The sequence below is a fragment of the Muntiacus reevesi genome, chromosome X, assembly GCF_963930625.1.
Source record: "Muntiacus reevesi chromosome X, mMunRee1.1, whole genome shotgun sequence".
In the NCBI taxonomy this organism is placed as follows: Eukaryota; Metazoa; Chordata; class Mammalia; order Artiodactyla; family Cervidae; genus Muntiacus; species Muntiacus reevesi.
In genome coordinates, this window is record NC_089271.1 from 119,974,017 (window position 1) to 119,997,646 (window position 23,630).

The 23,630-nt window shown below is 39.8% G+C and overlaps 1 protein-coding gene across 1 annotated transcript; it reads right to left on the minus strand.

The window, feature by feature from the left end:
• Positions 1–22,317: 22,317 nt before the first annotated feature.
• On the minus strand, positions 22,318–23,259 carry LOC136154680 (olfactory receptor 1f45-like). The gene has a single exon (XM_065916866.1). It carries the CDS (start codon positions 23,257–23,259, stop codon positions 22,318–22,320), a length of 942 nt encoding a protein of 313 aa, XP_065772938.1.
• Between the last annotated feature and the right edge of the window lie 371 nt (positions 23,260–23,630).

Consider the following 23,630-nt stretch of genomic DNA (forward strand, 5'->3'; position numbering starts at 1 on the left):
ATTCAATATATGGCCATCTATTCAGAAATGAGTATTACACTGTAATTTTATGATGTGACATCTGTCTCAAAGCTATTTAAGCAACTACTAAAACTTATTAGTTTGTTTCTGATTTGCCAACTGGAAAATCTTTACCCCAGTTGGTCTTCAGAAAGTATAGACTTAACTTTTTTTAATCTTCTCTAAAGCCGAGTCATGTGGTGGGGAAAAGGGTACATCTAATAATTTAAAGGGGATATATTACATTCACTTCTCCAGATTTATACTTTGGGAATCAATCTATATCATCAGAGAGAGTATATTTAGACCACGTATTTTGTCTTTTTTGGGTTTCCCAGGTGGTTCAATGATAAAGAATCCGCCTGCCAATGTAGGAGATGCAGATTCAATCCCTGAGTCTAGACGATCCTCTGGAATAGGAAATGGCAGCCTGCTCCAGTATTCTTGCCTGAAAACTCCCATGGACAGAGGAGACTGGGAGCCTACAGTCAATGGGGTCACAAAAGAATTGGACATGACTTAGCAACTAAACAACAACAAATTTTGTCTTTTTTTCAGAATTTTTTAATGAAATTGCTCTTTAACATAATACTATCAATCTGCATTGAGGTATATCATCAAGAGTCCTATGAAACTAGTTACTTATTGTGCTTTACTGCCTGAATGCTTTTGCGAACCTTGTTCTCTATAGTCTCCAATTTTATAAAGACCTAAAGTATACATTACTCTCTGAATTTGATGCTGAAAAAAACTGTCACCCATGAAAATTTTCTTTCATAATACTCTTGCGAACACTGTGATTCTTGTCACTACATTACCCACTTTGCTTTTGCTGTTGTGTGGGACTGAGCCACGTTTGTGGGTCACTTCTTATCATGGTACACAGATTGTTACATAAATTTTGCATATTAACTTTACTCATAGCTTTATATGTATCTTGCATTTTGTTTAGCTTTATGATCTGCCTCAAATCGTTTTTTTTTTTTTTCTATAATGATAGAATAATAGATCTCTGGACAGATTTAGATAGAGAAACATAAATAGACAAATAGGTCCTGGTCCTGGCCACAGAAAGATTCTTCATGTCAACTACAAACTTACTAAAAATCCTTAAAATTCATTTAACAAATGAATACTGTTGCCAAAAAAGTGAGAATAAGGAAGTATGACTGGCTCAGTGCAACATAGCTACATGATATGAGTTACAGTTCACATATATGCCCTACAGTCCTCATTTGTGTGTTATACCTTGCTAATCAGTGATGAGAAGCTGGGTTCTCATGTGCTGCAAGTTAATCTCTGTTATTGCAGGTCTGATTTCCATTACTCTTATGAGCTTGAAATATGAAGACAACTTAAACTGCCCAGAGGTGTCAAATGATATGGGGATTTGAGAACACATATCAACTCATTTCAGCAACATTAACATTTTTATTTGAAATATCCAATTAAATAAGCAACTTGAAAGGCAGTTGTTTGCTTCAATTATTGTATATCACACTAAAAATTGCTGTAAGAATTCTGGTTGTCTCTTTAAGACATTAAAAGAATAATCACATTATGCCCAGTAACTTTTTTTGTTTTTCTGAAAATGAAAGGACTGACTGACTGACTGGTTGAATTTTTCTATTTTTTATTAAATTGTTTGGTGTCATGGCAACCTAGGCTTTGTCTCTTGCTTAAGAAGGAAGCAGATCATGACATTTTTTATTACATGTCTTAAAGAATGACAGTCTTGACAAATCCTCCCTTGACATGGAAAAGTGTGGTAATATGCCCAGATGCCTGAGGTTGTGGCGCTTGCATCATTAGTGAAGCAGATGGTCAAATAGCCATGATCTTTTGCTATATGAAAGTTCCAGGAAGAGAACTTTTTACCCTAAGTGGTTTCTAGAATAACCACACAATGCTGAACTTTCCTTGGCATGTTCAAGATATGGCCTACAGCATGAAATATCTGGATCAAAAGAGAAAAACCACAAACATCTAAAAACATGGTTCACACATCCATTTTGTAAGAGTAAAAATGTTTATATTTAAGGGGATGTTTTGATTTTTTCATAGTGAAATGATTACTACAATTAGGCTAATGAACATTTCCAACTCCTCACACTTACCAGTCTTTGCGTGTATGGTGAGAGCACCTGGAATCTACGGTCTTAACAAATTTCCAGCATTCACTACAGTATTATCTGTATTTGCTATATTATACATTGAATCTGTAGACTTATTCATCCTACATAACTACAAATTTAGACACTTTGACCAACATCTCCACATTTCCCCCACCTCCCTGTGCTGCTAACTACCATTTTGCTCCCTGATTCTACGTATTGGACTTTTTTAGATTCCACATATAAGATCATGCATATCTTTCCTTCTGTATCTAGCTTATTTCACTTAGCATAACATCCTTCTGGGTCATCCATGTTGTCACAAATGGCAGGATCTCCCTTTTTAAGGCTGAATAACATTCTATTACTTTATAAATTGGAAATTTCTGAATGTTGGTTTGAATTTTGCATGAAGATATCTGTCATTGTGTAAGACTAGTATGATGACTTATCCTTTTCACTATCTATACTGGAACCTCAAAAAGGTGAAAACGTAGGACTATTCCTTGGGAGGGCCGGGTCATGCTTGGCTGGCCTTAATAAGATGAGTTGAATTGTTAGTTCTCATGATGAGTAGAGGAGAATGGTCAGGTTAGTTGCTTGATGGAAATCCCAGTTTTTCTTATTGTTGTAGTTGATTTACAGTGTTGTGCCAACCTCTGCTATACAGGAAAGTAGCTCAGTTATACACATATATACACTCTTAAAATATTCTTTTCCATTATAGTTTATGTGGCTGCCATGGTAGAGGGATAAGGGAGAGGAAATGGGTTATTCAAGCCAGAATATTGGGAGGCACCTTTGTAGCCTTCTTTCCCTTCACCCCTTATTTAAAATTCATTACCAAATATCATGTATTACACCTACAAAATTTGTCTTGTATATAGACCTGTCTCTCCAGGTGCCTTTCTCATACTATCATATTTTCCCCAAACCTCTGTGCAGCTCTAACTTTAGTCTTCTATTCTCTTTGAATTTTTTTTGCATTCTTCAACAAGAGCAATCTTTAAAAAAAAAAACATATAAATCAGAATACATCACTGCTATGCTGATATCATAACAGTGAATTCTCACTGAACTATGGAAAACATACTGAAGGAAAAACATTGTAAGAAGGCATTTATGCAGGAGAGAAGGACCCCTGACCCTTCTATTCTGGATGCCTGTCTTGGGTGGTGATGTGATTACTCATGATGCTAGATGGTGCCAGCGAGTCGTCTTTGAACACTGATCCGGAATTTATGAGGACACGATGGCACTGGGTCCTTCTTTGGAACTGACAGGGAGAGAGCCTCAAGCAGGGGCTGAGACTGTGACCAGCCCGGTGGCCAGACCCAGGCCAAATGAATCAATAACGCAGGGAGGAAAATTGCCACCTGGGGCAATTTCACTCAACAGCCAAGCTGGCTGAGAGATGTAACCAATGCCAAAAAGCTCTGGTTAGTGTAGGTGGAGCTACAGGTGTCCTACCTCTGTGGTGCCAGGCAAGTGGGGGAAGAGCCGTGGCTAGGCAGATCCACGCTCTAAGGTTTCTTCTCCGGGGTAGAGCCCTGATACAGCCTGTGGCAGTCTGGCCCGAGCAGGTTCTGGTCACTAGCAAAATGGGTGGACTCTCCTTGAAGAGCTCATTTTCCTCTCTGAAAACGATCCTCTTCCCACAGCTAGGGGATGGGTGTGGGAAGGACTCAGTGATGTCCAGTGACCCCTGGCCTTGGTGATCCCACATTCCAAGGGGTGAGGGCTCAGGGCCCAGCCTCCCCACCCCCAAGTCCAGGAAGGTCACTCATGGGCATCATTCAAAGCAAGATGAGGCCATGTTAATAGGGCACTCTCATCTCTAGGTGAGTGTGGAACCTCTGTGACAAGAAAGAAAATAACTGCATTTTCTCCCAAAGCCGCTGGAAATAGTTTCTACTTTAATGGTGAAAACAGGAGTCTTTACATCTCTGGATGGTTTACATTGCAGGCTGTAATGAGCAAGAAAATGTCTTTCTTTTAATAGCTAATCCTCTAATGCTTCGTGCCTGGCATGGTAAGTTGATGTGGCAAATCATCATCGTCAAAGAGAGATTGAGCCAGGAACAGCATCCTTGCTTTGTCCACTGCGTCACTTAGCTCGTTAGTGCAGCAAGAACATTGGCACCTGTTTGCAACACGACATTTTTGAAAGAGTGGTGGTTACCAGGCACAGCCCCAGCAAGATGAGGGAAGAGAGGGAGAACTTCCTGCCCCAAATTCTCCCAGTTGCAGCAGACACCTTTAGCCGAATGCACTGGCGTCACCTCTATTAACAGTCACACTGTCCACTTCCCTCTCTTTCATCTGTCTCCCCACCACTCCCCTCACTGCCAGCAATTCCCAGGAGGCCCAGGGAGCTGGGATTAGTCTTGCTAGTGTAGTGAGCATGATCTAGGGTTTTCTCTCAAGAGCAGGGTGTCTGTAGGGGGCAGGCCTGAGCAAGTGGGCGGGGAGAGATGGCAGGAGTGCAGGGTACTCACACCACAGGTGCCGATGCAAAACGACCAGTACTGAGCACTGGCATCCTCTTACTTTGGCCCCTTCTTCCAACTTCATCTCCCTTCGGAGATGTTTTCCCTTGTTTTCCCTTTGTGGGTAGGAATTTTTCCCCAGCATGTCAGCATAAAGTTGGGGTGCCCTTGATGCTACTAGTCTGCCTCATTCTTCTTTCCTTCGGGAGTGGAAGCTTTCCTTAACCTTCTCTGCACTTCACATTCCATACGGGTGAGGAGGTGTCCACATTAGTAATGAAACATCTATGATTTTTTGAATGTCTCTTTACTTGGGAAGACTTATTCACAGGTAAGTGTTTCTGAAAGTCCTGCATTTCAGATAGTTAATGCTTCAACAAATTTAGGTTTATGCATATGCTGCCCTATTTCCAGCAGTTTTCAATGAAACCATATTTTCTTGATGGTCCAAAAGCCTTATTTTGGAATACATTCTATCAAGCCTTTTTTGTTTTAATAGATTTGTGAGTGATTCTTACCAGAATGGATATTGGTAATGTTTTAATGGCACCATGTTTTATATATAATTTTTACACTGTAACTTAAGCATATACAGGTTTTTATTTGTTTAGTTAAGTCAGCCTATTAGCTAGGTTGTCTTCTTTTGCTCTAAATATACATCTGAGATCGTATCTAAATAGAGGTACAGTTTTGTGGGTTACATTGACTTTCTCTTCTATGTGAATTTCATGACCTGGTAACTTTATGCATATTCTATAAAGATCTGTATTAAGTTAATCTGGATTTAGATTTCAAAAGCCTATTAATCTGAGTGGTTCATAAAGAGAGAAGAGTGAAAAATGCTCTTGTCTATACACATTCTAAACTTTGAGTTAATTTAGTTCTGTAAATCCTTCTTGTGTGACAAAAAGGAAGAAGACATAAATCCTACATAACTGCCTGATGGTATACTTTCTTCAAATAAATTTTGGCATCTTCTGAGAATTTCCACATGACTCCCAAATGAATATTAAAAATAATATACATACCACATAGTGTCCAAAGGACACATTTACCTCCAAGAGTGGAAAACCCACATTGAAGTCTTATTCCTGTCACTGGTGCTGTGTTCACACTAGCAACTGAAGCTGGGATAACCTGACCTCACAAACTCTTCCGATGAGATTTTTGTTTAGTTTCCTCTTTCAGTAACTCCAGGGCTTCCCTGGTGGCTCAGCTGGTAAAGGATCTGCTTGCAATGTGGGAGACCTGGGTGTGATCCCTGGGTTGGGAAGATCCCCTGGAAAAGGGAACAGCTCCCCACTCCAGTATTCTGGCCTGGAGGACTCCATGGACTGTGTAGTCCTTGGGGCCGCAGAATCTGACACGACTGAGAGACTTTCATTTTCACTTACAGTACCAACTAACATTTAGCATTGGTGTTAGGCAATACTTTTTATCAAGAAATTCACTGAGAGAGATCACAGAGTGTTGAGGTCAGAAGTAACCTTTGAAAGCATCTCATTTGTAAATGGGGAATCTTGAGAGCAAAGATGCAAAGATACCCATGGAGACAGTGGCAGAGTTCAGATCATTGTTCCATGACAACCGCTAATTGGTCTTGTATACATATTTACTGATTCAGTTCATGCCAGCAAGCCTTATTATGGTGCTCATGATTGAGTCTATTAAAATGTATCCTCTACCCCAGACCTCATTCTCCTTGCACACTGCAGTCTTATACTGCTAAATAATGTACTCTCATACCTGGATGACTTCCCATTGAGGCAGATTTTTTTTTTTAAGTTGGAGGAGGATATTTGACATTTGACAATGAAATCTGAGAAATATTAATATATGTGTTTCTTAGTTATATAGTAATTGATACATGATGGGTTTTCATGATATGGTTCAATATAAATTTCAGTTTTCATCCAATAATTTTTCATGGCCTTTAGTTTTGAATCATAGGAATTTTAATAGGATGTCTTTTCAAACCATAATTTAAATAAACATATGTTTCTAGAATTAAAACCATTTGGCTTATATCCAGCTCATGCTCATTATCATGACTATCTTTTATGGAGTCTTCTATATCAGTGGCTCTCAATATTAACTGTCCATTATAATCACTTGTGGAAACTTTAGAAAATGGTATGTTCTATGAATTCACTTATGTGAAATTCCAGGACAGACAAACTAATGATACACAGTGAAAGAGATCAGTGGTTGCCTGGCACCAAAGATGGGATAGACTGATTAGGATGGGGTAAGAGGGAACTTTCTGAAGTTATATAAATTTTTTTTTCTGCTTGTGGAGTGTTATTTACACAAGTATATATATTTGTTCCTATTCACTGAACTGTACACTTACATTGGGTACATTTTTGGATGAAAATTACACCTCAATAAAGTTTATTGTCCTCCAAAAATAAAAACATGTAATGAGGACCCACATGCAGAGATTCTGATTAAGTAGATTCACTATAGGTCCATAGTAGCAGCCCATGGGATTCTGATGAGCACTGATGATTGAGAACTTTCCTGGAGATACTAGAATCTAAGGTATGCTTTCTTTGATTGGCCTGGGAAATTTTAAATCAAGAAGTTTTGTTTTCTCCATTTAAAATAACAACAAAAATCATCATTTTTAGAGGCATGATTCAATTAATTGACCTCTGTGATAGTGTTAGCAAGCATTCTTTGACCTCTGTGAAAGCAAAATGAATGCATCTTTTTTTCCACCTGGCATTGTGCTCCATCTATTCTCTATTCACAAGAGTGTAGGTCATTTCTGTGCCCTGGACTATTGGTTCATCTCCATGCTTGAAGGGCACTTTCTTTGGGAGCACCAGAACTGCCTATTCTTAAGCAAACATATAATTTTGAAAAGTCTAAAGTCTTAGCAGAAGTAAGGCAAGTATGTGAAGGCACTGTGTGATAAGGTCTTAGAGGCATACAGCATTTCGATTCCATGGTCATGTTGAATTAGCAGATCATTTGCCTCAGTGTGGTACATTCCAAAGCAATCTGAATTCCAGTTTAAGCTTTTGGGGAGTCTTAAACTGGTGTGTCCCAAAGTCCTACACAAAGGCAGCAGATGTACTCACCACATATTTGGACTCAGTGCTTATATGGTTCCCTACCTGCACTTCTTACCCTGTACTGTGGCTATCTCCACTTCTAACTTGTGAGCTCCTTCTGGGCAGCAATTGTATTTTTATATCTGTGCTACCAGAAGTAAAATGTTGTGTGACCTATCAAGGTCCTCAGTAAATGTACGTGGAGAGCTAATGAACTTCAGAAAACAAGCAGTCATATTGCATATTGTTGTTGTTTAGTCACTAAGTTGTGTTTGACTCGTTGCAGCCTCAGGGACTGTAGCCTGCAGGCTCCTCTGTCCATGAGATTTTCCAGGCAAGAATATCAGAGTGGGTTGTCATTTCCTCCTCCAGGGAGTCTTCCTGACCCAGGGATTGAACTGAGTCTCCTCTCCACATCTCCTGCTTTGAAAGGCAGATTCTTTACCACTGAGCCAGCTGGGAAGCCTACACAAAGCATTGGAATACACAAAATACAAGTTAATTTTAAAATGCAGTGACCTTCAGGGTTCATTACTTTGTACTAAATATTGTTTCCCTGTTCTGGATTATTTTTCAGTTACTTTTCCAAAAGTTGTGTTACATAGCCAAAGAGTATGAAAATTTCTCAAAGCATCTACTGCATGCAAGGTTGTGCTCTACATAGGAGATATAAGAGATTATGGAACTACTGTATTTGCACAGTGGATTGATCTGGTCGACGTGAGGTAGAAACTTAATCACTATTTTCCAGGTGAGATCTAAAAGATCTTCTGCCTTACGTTCTCAGAATAAAGATATGTGCTATGGACTGAATGATTGTATTCCCTCAATTTTGCAGCCATGAAGTTAAAAAACACTTGCTCCTTGGAAGAAAAGTTATGACAAACCTAGACAGCATATTAAAAAGCAGAGACATTACTTTACCAACAAAGGTCTGTCTAGTCAAAGCTATGGTTTTTCCAGTGGTCATGTATGGATGTGAGAGTTGGACCATAAAGATAGCTGAGTGCCGAAGAATTGATGCTTTTGAACTGTGGTGTTGGAGAAGACTCTTGGGAGTCCCTTGAACTGCAAGGAGATCCAACCCGTCCATCCTAAAGGAACTCAGTCCTGAATATTCATTGGAAGGACTGATGCTGAAGCTGAAACTCCAATACTTTGGCCACCTGATGGGAAGAACTGACTCATTTGAAAAGACCCTGATGCTGGGGAAGATTGAAGGTGGGAGGAGAAGGGGATGACAGAGGACGAGATGGTTGGATGGTATCACCAACTCAATGGACATGAGTTTGAGTAAGCTCCAGGAGTTGATGATGGACAGGGAAGCCTGGCGAGCTGCATGCAGTCCATGGGGTTGCAAAGCGTTGGAACAACTGAGCAACTGAAGTGAACTGAACTGAATTAAGTCTGTTGAAGATCTAGTCTCCAGTGTGACTGTAGCAGGAGGTGGGGGATTTGAGAGGTAATTGGGTTTAGAAAGATTATAAAGTTGGGGCTTTCATGATGAGATTTATACCCTCATAACAAGAGGAAGAGATGGGGATCTCTCTCTCTTCCTCTCTCTGTCTTTCTGTTTCTCTACCTCCTGTTCCCTCTCCTTCTCCTCTTATATGAGGGTATTGCAAGAAGGAAGTCATCTGAAAATCAGGAAGAGAGCTCTCACCAGACACTGATCTGCCATCATCTTGGTCGTGGACTTTCTAGTTTCTCATCTGTGAGAAATAAACATTTGTTGTTTAAGCCACCCGTCTACAGTATTTTGTTATACCAGCACAAACTGACTAAGACAATCTGCACTTTTCTATTAAGCAGCAGTCTGTATTCAGTCTATATTCTACATATCTCCATAGATTGCTGTGTGTGTGTGTACAGAAAATCTAACTATTAATATTCTTACCAATGAAATCTCGTCTGTTGAGCTAGTAAGATGCTGTAGTTGAGATGAGAGATGTCCAAAAGAAAGGCAGTTTGCTGACAAAGTTTATTTTTACATAGAATTACATGTGATCACAATTTCAAGTGTTCCCTTTGGGGTGCTTATCTCGGTATATATGCATCCTTTGGTGGGAAATTTGGCTTGCTCATCCTTATCAACATTTATCCAATTTTCAAATTACCATGTATTTGTTCCTCTAAAGTTTATCCTTCACAGATTTCTGGTTGTCTCCTGCCACAGCCTCCAAGATGCTGGTGAAATTTTGGGCAGAAAAGAGGACCATTTTCTTTTCCTGGTATGTGATTTGAATGCTGATACATTGCTTTCTGTGAGTATTAAATGCTATCTTCTAGCCTCCCTGACCTGGGAACTTTACTTCACAATCAGATATCTCCAGCTCTATCCGTTAACCATATCCCAGGTTTGTTACATCTAACTAGTGATGAAGTTATGAGTCCAAATCATCAACAGCTACTTTTGTGATGATTCTCCACTCTTGATACTCTCGTTCTCAAACACCCACATAATGAATTACTTGTTCTTTTTCACTGGGGGCCTCACCTAGATGATCTTTGTCTTCTACATATTCATTGTCGCCACTCTGTTGAGGATCTTCTTAAATGAAGTCAAATCCAAAGTCTTTTCAACTTTATATTTGCACCTGACTGATGTCACTCTATTCTATGGGGCCATTATATTTATTTACATGTGACATTCTTCCAGCTATTCTCTTGACCAAGACCAAGTCATATCAATTTTCTACATGGTATTAATTCTTCTGTCAAATCCCATTATATATTGCATAAGAAAAATGAAAGTGATAGATTTCTTGAAAAAGTTCCTCTATAAGTTTCAAGCTCAGCCTGGGTAAGAAACACACAAGAAAATACTTGAGAAACTTCTTACATTTTTTAATGTTTGATACAAAATTGAATTACTTTGGACTAAATTCTTTGCTCTGATTCTTCATACCACTCTTCACTTTCTTCTACAAATATTTTGATTTTCAAGTTATCTTTTTTCCTTATTTTGGAAAGTTTCTAAAATCCCTATCATCTTTGAGGTAAACTTCCAGATGACTTGGAATAGATGGAGAAGCTCTATACAGTCAGCAAAAACAAGACTGGGAGCTGCCCATGGCTCAGGTCATAAACTCCTTATTGCCAAGTTTAGACTAAATTGAAGAAAGTAGGGAAAGCCACTAGACCATTCAGGTATGACCTAAATCAAATTCCCTACAATTATACAGTGAAAGTGACAAATAGATTAAAGGGATTAGATCTGATAGAGTGCCTGAAGAACTATGGATTGAGGTCCATAACATTGTACAGGAGGTGGTGATCAAAATCATACCCATGAAAAAGGAGTACAAAAAGACAAAATGGTTGTCTGAGGAGGCCTTACAAATAGCTGAGAAATGAAGAGAAGCAAAAGGCAAAGGAGAAAAGGAAAGATATATCCATCTGAATGCAAAGTTCCAAATAATAGCAAGGAAAGATAAGAGATTACTGAAATCTCTTTCTCTTAAGAGATTAAAGAGATCACTGAGAGATAAGAAAGCCTTCCTCAGTGATCAATGAAAAGAAATAGAGGAAAACAATAGAATGGGAAAGAGTAGTCATCTCCTCAAAAAAAATTAGAGATACCAAGAGAACATTTTATGCAAAGATGGGCACAATAAAAGACAAATGATATGTACTTAACAGAAGTAGAAGATATCAAGAAGAGGTGAAAGAATACACAGAACAACTATACAAAAAGAGATCTCAATGACCCAGATAAGCACAATAAACACAGATAAGCACAATAAACACAGATAAGCTCACTCATGTGGAGCTGGACATCCTGGAGTTCGAGGTCAGGTGGACCTTGGGAAGCTTAACTATCAGCAAAGCTAGTGGAGATGATGGAATTCCAGCTAAGCTATTCAAATCTTAAAAGATGATGCTGTGAAAGTACTGCACTCAATATGCCAGCAAATCTGGAAAACTCAGCAGTGGCCACAGGACTGGAAAAGGTAAGTTTTCATTCCAATCCCAAAGAAAGGCAATACCAAACAATGTTCAAGATACCACAAAATTGCACTCATCTCACACACTGGCAAAGTAATGCTCAAAATTCTCCAAGTGAGGCTTCAACAGTACATGAACTGAGAATGTCCAGATGTTCAGACTGGATTTAGAAAAGGCAGAGGAACCTGAGATCAAATTGCCAACATCTGTTAGTTCATAGTAAAAGGAAGATACTTCCGGAAAAGCATCTACTGCTTCATTGACTATGCTAAAGCCTTTGACTCTGTGGATCACAAAAAATGGTGAAAAATTCTTAGAGAAATGGGAATACCAGACCACCTTACCTGCCTCCTGAGAAATCTGTATGCAGGTCAAGAAGTGATAGTTAGAACTGGACATGGAACAATGGACTGGTTCCAATTTGAGAAAGAAGTACGTCACCAGTATACAGCCTTACTTAACTAACATGCAGAGTGAGTCAGTCAGTTCAGTTGATTGGTCATGTCCAACTCTTTGCATACCCATGGACTGTAGCACACCAGGTATATCTGTCCATCACCAACTCCCGGAGCTTGCTCAAACTCATGTCCATCTAGTTGCTGATGCCATCCAACCATCTCATCCTCTGTCATTCCCTTCTCCTCCTGCCTTCAGTCTTTCCCAGCATCAGGGTCTTCTCCAATGAGTCAGTTCTTTCCATCATGTGGCCAAAGTATTGGAGCTTCAGCTTCAGCATCATTCCCTCCAATGAATATTCAAGACTGATTTCCTTTAGGATTCACTGGTTAGATTTCCTTGCAGTTCAAGGGACTCTCAAGAGTCTTCTCCAACTCCACAGTTCAAAAGCATCAATTCTTTGGTGCTCAGCTATCTTTATGGTCCAACTCTCACATCCATACATGACTAATGGTAAAACCATAGCTTTGATGAGATGAACTTTGGTTGGCAAAGTAATGTCTCTACTTTTTAATATGCTGTCTAGGTTTGTCATAGCTTTTCTTCCAAGGAACAAATGTCTTTTAATTTCATGACTGCAGTCACTATCTGCAGTGATTTTGGGCCCCCCAAAACTAAAGTCTGTCAACTGTTTCCATTGTTTCCCCATCTATTTGCCATGAAGTGATGGGACCAGATGCCATGATCTTAGTTTTTTGAAAGTTGAGTTGTAAGCCAGGATTTTCACTCTCCTCTGTCACTTTCATCAAGAGGTTATTTAGTTCCTATTCACTTTCTGTCATAAGAACGGTGTCATCTGCATATCTGAGGGTACTGATATTTCTCCCAGCAATCTTGATTCCAGCTTGTGTTTCATCCAGCCCGGCATTTCATATGATGTACACTGCATACAAGTTAAATAAGCAAGGTGACAACATACAGTTTTGACATACTCATTTCCCAATTTGGAAATAGTTCATTGTTCTATGTTCGGTTCTAAGTGTTGCTTCTTGACCTGCATAGAGATTTCTCAGGAGGCAGATAACTGATCTGGTATTCCCATCTCTTTAAGAATTTTTCACATTTTTTTGTGATCCACACATTCAAAGGCTTTGGCATAGTCAGTAAAGCAGAAGTTGATATTTTTTTCTGCAACTCTGGTGCTTTTTCTATGATCCAATGGATGTTGGCAATTTGATCTCTGGTTCCTCTGCCTTTTCTAAACCCAGGTTGAACATCTGGAAGTTCTCAGTTCACTTACTGTTGAAGCCTCACTTGGAGAATTTTGAGCATTACTTTGCTAGCACATGAGATGAGTGCAATGTTCAATGAGTTTGAACATTATTTGGCCTTGCCTTTCTGTGGAATTGGAATGAAAACTGACCTGTATGCAGAGTACATCATGCTAAATGCCAGGCTGGATGAAGCACAAGCTGGAATCAAGATTGCCAGAAGAAATATCAAGAATCTCACATAGGCAGATGATACCACCCATATGGCAGAAAGTGAAGAGGAACTAAAGAGCCTCTTGATGAAAGTGAAAGAGGAGAGTGAAAATCCTGGCTTACAACTCAACTTTTAAAGAACAAAGATCATGGCATCCGGTCCCATCACTTCATGGCAAATATGTGGGGAAACAATGGAAACAGTGACAGACTTTATTTTCTTGGGCTCCAAAATCACTGCAGATGGTGACTGCAGCCTTAAAATTAAAAGACACTTGCTCCTTGGAAGAAAAGCTATGACCAATCCAGACAGCATGTTAAAAAGTTGAAACATTACTCTGCCATCAAAGGTCTATCTAGTCAAAGCTATTGTTTTTCCAACAGTCATGTATGGATGTGAGTGTTGAAACTTAAAGAAATCTGAGCGAGGAAGAACTGATCCTTTCGAACTGTAGTGTTGGAGAAGACTCCTTGTACTGCAAGGAGATCCAACCAGTCCATCCTAAAGGAAATCAGTCCTGAATGTATTCATTGGAAGGACTGATGCTAAAGCTAAAGCTCCAATACTTCGGCCACCTGTTGAGAAGTACTGACTCATTGGAAAATACCCTGATGCTGGGACAGATTGAAGGCAGGAGGAGAAGGGGACGACAGAGGGTGAGATGGTTGGATGTCATCAGTGACTTGATGGACATGAGTTTGAGCAAGCTCCCCAGCTGGTGATCGATAGGGAAGCCTGGTGTGCTTCAGTCCATGGGATTGCAAACAGTCGAACACAGCTTAGCAACTGAACTGACTTAATTGATTTTTAAAGTTATTTTTAATTTTTAATATTTTCAGTTATTTATTTAAGTGAAGTATAGCTGATTTACAATGTTTCAACTGTACAGCAAAGTGATTCAGTATACACACACACACACACACACACACACACACACACACACACATATATATATTCTTTTTCAGATTCTTTCCCATTGTAAGTTATTATGAGATAATGAACACAGTTCCCTGTGCTATACAGTAGGTCCTTTTTGCTTATCTATGTTATATATAGTTGTGTGTCTCTGTTAAACTCAAATTCATAATTTAGTCCCCCTTTCCTCTTTGCTAACCAGTAGTCTGTTACTTATATTGGCAAGTTTGTTTCTGTTTTGTAGATAGGTTCATTTGTGTCATATTTTAGATTCCATGTAGAAGTGATATCAGACATGAGATTTGTTTTTCTCTGTCTTACTCACTCATTTCACTTAGTATGAGAATCTCTAGGGCTGCTCATGTTGCTGCAAATGGCATTATTTCATTTTTACGGCTGAGCAATTTTTCATACATATATGTATACATATATATATATATACACATATATATATACCACACCCTCCTCATTCATTCATCTGTTGATGAACATTTATGTTGCTTCCACATATTAGCTATTATAAATAGTGCTGTTATGAACATTGGGGTGCATGTATCTGTTCAAATTAGAAGTTTCATCTTTTCCACATATATGTCCAGGAGTAGAATTGCATGGAACATACAGTAGTTCTATTTTTAATTTTTTAAGGAACCTCCATACTATTTTCCATAGTGGCTGCACCAATTTACATTTCTACTAACAGGGTAGGAGGGTTCCCTTTTCAACACATCCTCTTCAGTATTTATTGTTTGTAAACTTTTTAATGATGCCATTCTTTTTGGTGTGAGGTGGTACCTCATTGTAGTTTTGATTTGCATTTCTGTAATAATTAGCAATGTTAAACATCTTTTACGTGTCTGTTGGCCATCAGCATGTCTTCTCTGGAGAAATGGCTATTTAGATTTTCTATCCATTTTCTGATTGGGGTTTTTTTTTTTTTTTTATTAAACTGTATGAGCTGTTTGTATATTTCGGAAATGTTTTAATTTATGTTTAAAATTAACAAACCAATATCAGATCGTGATGGCATTTGTTAAAAAGGTGTTCATCATACAGAGTCCTGCTTAAGATTTTATGTTGAAGAAGATGAAGGAGGAGGAGAAATTGGGGGGAGGAGGGAGGAATGGGAAGATAAGGAGAAGAAAAAGGAGGAGGAGAAAGAGAAGAATCTAGTGTTTCTAGAATTTTTTAATTTCCAAATTTTTGTAGACTGATACTTTTGTAAAATGAAACAACTTCATAGCAATGTGAAATTCAACCCAGTTAAGTTACTCAGTCATGTCCGATGCTTTGCAACCCCATGGACTGCAGCACACCCGGCTTCCCTGTCCATCACCAACTAACGGAGCTTACTCAAACTCATGTCCATCGAGTCAGTGATGCCATCCAACCATCTCGTCCTCTGTCATTCCCTTCTCCTCCCACCTTCAATCTTTCCCAGCATCCGGGTCTTTTCAAATGAGTCAGCTCTTCCCATCAGGTAGCAAAAGTATTGGAGTTTCAGCTTCAGCATCAGTCTTTCCAATGAATATTCAGGACTGAGTTCCTTTAGGATGGACTGGTTGAATCTCCTTGCAGTTCAAGGGACTCTCAAGAGTCTTCTCCAACACCACAGTTGAAAAGCATCAATTCTTTGGCGCTCAGCTTTCTTTATGGTCTAACTCTCACATCCATACATAACTACTGGGAAAACCATAGCTTTGACTAGACGGACCTTTGTTGGCAAAGTAATGTCTCTGCTTTTCAATATGCTGTCTAGGTTTGTCACAGCTTTTCTTCCAAGGAGCAAGTGTCTTTTAATTTCATGGCTGTAGTCACCATCTGCAGTGATTTTGGACCCCCCCCAAAATAAAGTATGTCACTGTTTCCATTGCTTCCCCATCTATTTGCCATGAAGTAATGGGACCAGATGCCTTGATCTTAGTTTTCTGAATGCTGAGTTTGAAGCCAACTTTTTCACTCACCACTTTCATTTTCATCAAGAGGCTCTTTAGTTCTTCTTCACTTTCTGCCATAAGGGCGGTGTCATCTGCATATCTGAGGTTATTAATATTTCTCCCAGGAATCTTGATTCCAGCTTGTGCTTCTTCCAGCCCAGCGTTTCACATGATGTACTCTGCATATACGTTAAATAAGCAGGGTGACAATATACAGCCCTGATATACTCCTTTCCCGGTTTGGAACCAGTCTGTTGCTCCATGTCCAGTTCTAACTGTTGCTTCTTGACCTGCATACAGATTTCTCCCGAGGCCTATAAGGTGGTCTGGTATTCCCATCTGTTTAAGAGTTTTCCACAGTTTGTTGTGTACCTGTGGAGGTACGGGTCAGCAGTGGCCTGCCACAGGGGCAGAGCCTCTGGTTGCAGCAGACCTGGGTGTGGCATAAGCCCTCTTGGAGGAGGTCCCCACTAACCTGACCATAGAGCTGCCAAAACTTACACAGGACTGGGGAAACAGACTCCTGGAGGGTACCAAAAAAATGTGAAATTACTCTGTTTCTAAATATTCATCTCAGATTTTAAACTTAGCTAACCTCAATCTCCCAGCTGATCAGTAACAGATAGTTTTGTAACTAGCACAGGTCTGCAAACTACACTTTGCATTCACAGACGAGTATTGTGGTGTCACAACAGAGCTAGAGGTTCGTTGCATTGTACAGGAGACAGGAATCAAGACCATCCCCAAGGAAAAGAAAGGCAAAAAAGAAAAATGGCTGTCTGAGGAGACCTTACAAATAGCTGTGAAAAGAAGAGAAGTGAAAAGCAAAGGAGAAAAGGAAAGATATACCCATTTGAATGCCGAGACCCAAAGAATAGAATGGAGAAGTAAGAAAGGCTTCCTCAGCTATCAATCCAAAGAAATAGAGGAAAACAACAGAATGGGAAAGACTAGAGATCTCTTCAAGAAAATTAGAGATACGAAGGGAACACTTCATGCAAAGACAGGCACAATAAAGGATAGAAATGGTATGGACCTAACAGAAGCAGAAGATATTAAGAAGAGGTGGCAAGAGTACACAGGAGAACTGTAGAAAAAAGATCTTCATGACCCAGATAATCATGATGGTGTGATCACTCACACTCACCTAGAGCCAGACATCCTGGAATGTGAAGTCAAGTGTACCTTAGGAAGCATGACTGCGAATAAAGCCAGTGGAGGTGATGGAATTCCAATTGAGCTATTTCAAATCCTAAAGATGATGCTGTGAAAGTGCTGTACTCAATATGCCAGCAAATTTGGAAAACTCAGCAGTGGCCACAGGACTGGAAAAGGTCAGTTTTCATTCTAATCCCAAAGAAATGCAATGCCAAAGAATGCTCAAACTACTGCACAATTGCACTCATCTCACACACTAGTAAAGTTATGCTGAAAATTCTCCAAGTCAGGCTTCAGCAATATGTGAACCACGAACACTCAGATGTTCAAGGTGGTTTTAGAAAAGACAGAGGAACTAGAGATCAAATCGCCAACATCCACTGGATCATCGAAAAAGCAAGAGAGTTTCAGATAAACATCTACTTCTGCTTTAATGACTATGCCAAAGCCTTTGACTGTGTGGATCACAATAAATTGTGGAAAATTCTGAAGGAGATGGGAATACCAGACCACCTGACCTGCCTCTTGAGAAATCTGTATGCAGGTCAGGAAGCAATAGTTAGAACTAGACATGGAACAACAGACTGGTTCCAAATAGGAAAAGGAGTACGTCAAGGCTGTATATTGTCACCCTGCTTATTTAATTTATATGCAGAGTACATCATGAGAAATGTTGGGCTGGAAGAAGCACAAACTGGAATCAAGATTGCTGGGAGAAATATCAATACCCTCAGATATGTGGATGACACCATCCTTACGGCAGAAAATGAAGAAGAACTAAAAAGTTTCTTGATGAAAGTGAAAGAGGAGATTGAAAAAGTTGGCTTAAAGCTCAACATTCAGAAAACTAAGATCATGGCATCTGGTCCCATCACTTCATGAAAAATAGATGGGGAAACAGTGTAAACAGTGGCTGACTTTATTTTGGGGGGCTCCAAAATCACTGCAGATGGTGATTGCAGCCATGAAATAAAAAGACACTTACTCCTTGGAAGGAAAGTTATGACCAACCTAGATAGCATATTAAAAAGCAGAGACATTACTTTGTCAACAAAGGTCCGTGTAGTCAAGGCTATGGTTTTTCCAGTAGTCATGTATGGATGCGAGAGATGGACTATAAAGAAAGCTGAGCACCGAAGAATTGATGCTTTTCAACTGTGGTGTTGGAGAAGACTCTTGAGAGTCCTTGGACTGCAAGGAGATTCAACCAGTCCCTCTAAAGGAGATCCGTCCTGGGTGCTCATTGGAAGGACAGATGTTGAAGCTGAAACTACAATACTTTGGCCACCTGATGCAAGAGCTGACTCATTTGAAAAGACCTTGAATTGGAAATAAAAGCAAAAATAAACAAATGGGACCTAATGAAACTTAAAAGCTTCTGCACTACAAAGGAAACTATAAGTAAGTTGAAAAGACAGCCCTCAGATTGGGAGAAAATAATAGCAAATGAAGAAACAGACAAAGGATTAATCTCAAAAATATACAAGCAACTCCTGAAGCTCAATTCCAGAAAAATACATGACCCAATCAAAAAATGGGCCAAAGAACTAAACAGACATTTCTCCAAAGAAGACATACAGATGGCTAACAAACACATGAAAAGATGCTCAACATCACTCATTATTAGAGAAATGCAAATCAAAATCACAATGAGGTACCATTACACGCCAGTCAGGATGGCTGCTATCCAAAAGTCTACAAGCAATAAATGCTGGAGAGGGTGTGGAGAAAAGGGAACCCTCTTACACTCTTGGTGGGAATGCAAACTAGTACAGCCACTATGGAAAACAGTGTGGAGATTCCTTAAAAAACTGGAAATAGAACTGCCATATGACCCAGCAATACCACTTCTGGGCATACACACCGAGGAAACCAGATCTGAAAGAGACACGTGAACCCCAATGTTCATCACAGCACTGTTTATAATAGCCAGGACATGGAAGCAACCTAGATGCCCATCAGCAGATGAATGGATAAGGAAGCTGTGGTACATATACACCATGGAATATTACTCAGCCGTTAAAAAGAATTCATTTGAATCAGTTCTAATGAGATGGATGAAACTGGAGCCCATTATACAGAGTGAAGTAAGCCAGAAAGATAAAGAACATTACAGCATACTAACACATATATACGGAATTTAGATAGATGGTGGCGATAACCCTATATGCAAAACAGAAAAAGAGACACAGAAGTACAGAACAGACTTTTGAACTCTGTGGGAGAAGGTGAGGGTGGGATGTTTCAAAAGAACAGCATGTATATTATCTATGGTGAAACAGATCACTAGCCCAGGTGAGATGCATGAGACGAGGGCTCGGGCCTGGTGCACTGGGAGGACACAGAGGAGTCGGGTGGAGAGGGAGGTGGGAGGGGGGATCGGGATGGGGAATACGTATAACTCTATGGCTGATTCGTGTCAATGTATGTCAAAACCCACTGAAATGTTGTGAAGTAATTGGCCTCCAACTAATAAAATAAAATAAAATAAAAAGAAAGAAAAGACCTTGATGCTGGGAAAGATTGAGGGCAGGAGGAGAAGGGGACAACAGAGGATAAAATGGTTCGATGGCATCACCAACTCAGTGGACATGGTTTCGGATAGACTCTGGCAGTTGGTGATGGACACGGAGGCCTGGCGTGCTGCTGTTTATGGGATCGCAAAGAGTCGGACACGACTGAGAGACTGAACTGAACTGAACAGAGCCACAAACCCAGCTTGAAGATGAAACAAAGAGCTAGGTTTATTCAACCCAGACAGTATAACTGGGATAAGTTTTAGCAGTATTGGATGCAGGAAAATCTAACATTTACTTCATGATTAAAGGTTAGGATATTCACAGATTAAGAATAAAAGAGCCCAGATATCACGTCAGCTTTCATACACACACCTCAAATCCTCATATTCTTGTGTATGTTAATATATTATTTTCTTTATGTTTCTATTGATTTATTTTGGACTCCTGACACTTACCCAGTGTGGCACTTTAACAGTCTCTGTGCCAGAAAGTTTTAATCTCAAATGTGTTCTCTATCATCAGGGGATAGCTAGGAGGCAAAAGTTAGTATACTGTTTCATGGATCGTATCAATGGGACATTAAACTCAGAGGGATTTAATTGACTCATTTAGTATTACTAAACAAGTCAGCAGAAGATAAACTAAAAATAAATTTTCTATTTTGAGAGATGACAATGATTTAATTCAATTTGGTTTACTGAATACTTACCCTGTTTCAGGCATTATACCATGCTAGAGCTACAGAGGTGAATAAAACAGTCCTGTATACTATAAAGAGTTCAGATCATCTTGGATAACATTGATAAATATCTTTATAATTATGATTCATTATGATAAATGATACAATAGCAAAATAAAATGCTACAGGATCGTAGAGGAGATAAGAGAATAATGTTACCTATGAAGGAGGAGGAATTATGAAATAAGTCACAGAGAATGTAAGACTTGAGAGAGAGCATTTAAAAAGTGTCAAATGTCTGTAACAGGAAGAGGGAATAAACAGATATTCCTGGAGAAGATGTAACCTGTACAAAGAAAAGAGTAATGCAAATCCATGCGTGGAAAGTCACTCAGTCATGTCAGACTCTTTGCAACCCCGTGGACTGTAGCCTGCCAGGCTCCTCTATTCATGAAATTCTCCAGGCCAGAATACTGGAGTGGCTAGCCTTTCTCTTCTCCAGGGGGTCTTCCCAATCCAGGTCTCCCGCACTGCAGTCAAATTCTTTATTGTCTGAGCCATCAGGAAAGCCCAAGAATACTGGAGTGGGTGGCCTATCCCTTCTCCAGTGGATCTTCCCGACCCAGGAATCAAACCGGCGTCACCTGCATCGCAGGCAGATTGTTTACCAGCTGAGCTACCAGGGAAGTCCGAAGAATGACAAAGTATCCAGTGCATCTGGGATGAAGGGTGTTGCAAAGATGATGAGGGGGTAAGGAATGATGATTCTTACATTTCGGAATGTAAGTGAAGGCAGGTGGTAGAGCATCTTATATGCTGAAGAAGTTTAGCTTTGCTGGGGAGCCTCTGCAGGGCTCAGAGCAGGACAGATTATGTGATTGTTTTTTTGCCTTAGTTTGTTTTCCTTCTATTAATGTGTCTTTTTTCCTTCCTTAGTGTATGAGAATTATACAGTATTCACCTTAAAGTATGATTGTGTGAATCAAGTCATTGTTTTGAAGTTGTGAATTTTAAAATCGTATTATCTGTAAGATATTTTAAACTGTTTTCATTTTTTCTTTCTTCCTCACTCCTTTCCTTCCTTCCTATCAATGATTTAGCAAGTACGATTTGGTAGGGGGGGAAAGGACACACCTCACTTGCATTTCCAATGTAATGTAGTTCGAAATGTAATTTGAATTCCAATGTAATTCGAAATGCCCTCACTTACATTTCCAAACGTAAGTCATCATTCCTTACCACCTCACCATCTTTGCAACCCCCTTCATCCCAGCTGCACTGGATACTTTGTCATTCTTTGGGCTTCCCTGGTAGCTCAGCTGGTAAAAAATCCACCTGCGATGCAGGTGACCCCGAATTAGTAAATACTGACTACACAACCATTAGTTGATTCAGGGGAAACTCTAAATTGTGAAGGACTATGGAATAAAGGAGCATTTTTGTTTTGTTATTATTTACCTAGAGAGATAAGTCTGATCTAGATTCTTGGATCTGGATTCAGGGTAGGAAATGGATGGCAAAGAAACTATCATGGTGGCCCAGTAGCCTGAGGTTTTGGACTCTGTGTGCTCACTGAAGTGTAAGAAGGTGATATACGCATTTCTTACGGCAGGAATCACCATCTCCAGAAATAGGTTTTCCTGATAAGTAGTCTCCTCACAGCTGCCTTCATGTCCTTGTTCCTTAGACTATAGATGAAGGGATTCATCATGGGAGTCACCACTGAATACATGACGGCAGCCAACTTATCCCTTTCGGCTGAGTAGGCAGAAGAGGGAAGAAAGTAGACCCCACCGATAGATCCGTAGAAGAGGGACACAGCTAAGAAATGGGAGCCACAAGTGGAGAATGTTTTCCACTTCCCCTTGGCTGAAGGAATCCTAAGTACAGTGCAAACAATAAGGCAATAGGAGACACAGATGAAGGTGAATGGAATGAAGATAACTGATCCCCCAATTACTAGGACTGTCAAGTCATTGATCTGAGTGTCTGAACAAGCCAGCCTTAAAATGGGTTCCAGGTCACAGAAGAAGTGAGGAATTTCTCTCTGATCACAGAAATTCAAGAGGCCCAGCAGACCGAGATGAAGTACTGAAACAAGATTACAGACAACGAATGGAGTCACTACCAACAGGGCACAACGCTTCAGACTCAGTAACGCAGCATAGTGTAATGGGCGACAGATGGCAACGCACCGGTCATACGCCATGGCTGCCAAGAGGAAATTGTCCAGGTCCACCAGCAACATAAAAAAGTACATTTGGGTAAGACATCCTGCAAAGGAGATGACTGGGCTCTGGCTTTGGATGTCTGCCAACATTTTGGGGACTGTAGTAGATATGAAGCAGATGTCGGTGAAGGATAGACTGGCAAGGAAGAAGTACATGGGGCTGTGGAGGTGAGCATCACTGACAATAGCTAGGATGATAAGTAAATTTCCCACCATGGTAACCAGATACATGCACAAAAACAGCTCAAAGATGTACTGCTGCTGTTCAGACACCGCTGTGAGTCCCAGGAGGAAAAATTCAGAGATAGTTCGGTTTCCTTGGAGCATGATTCTCCTGTGTCTAAAAAGGGAAAAAATGTGACTTTACTGTAAAATGGTAGCATGACACAAAAGCTAGTCAGAGGACATTGTACCATATTATAAAAGTGAATCAAGCCTTGGAATTTCTTTTCTGAATCTTATTTTCTGCTTACTAAAACACAAGCTCCACAAGGGTATGAATTTTATCTACTATGTTCAGTGCTGTACACCCGTGCTAAAGATAGTGCCCAGAGCATAGTAGGTGTTCATTAAATATTGGTTGCGTTTACACACGAATGAGTGAATAAATTAAAAAATAAATATTCTGAACATATGATTCACTATCTTCATGACTGTTATCTGTGCTTTTCTAATCCTATTTCATCCATTTTAAAATG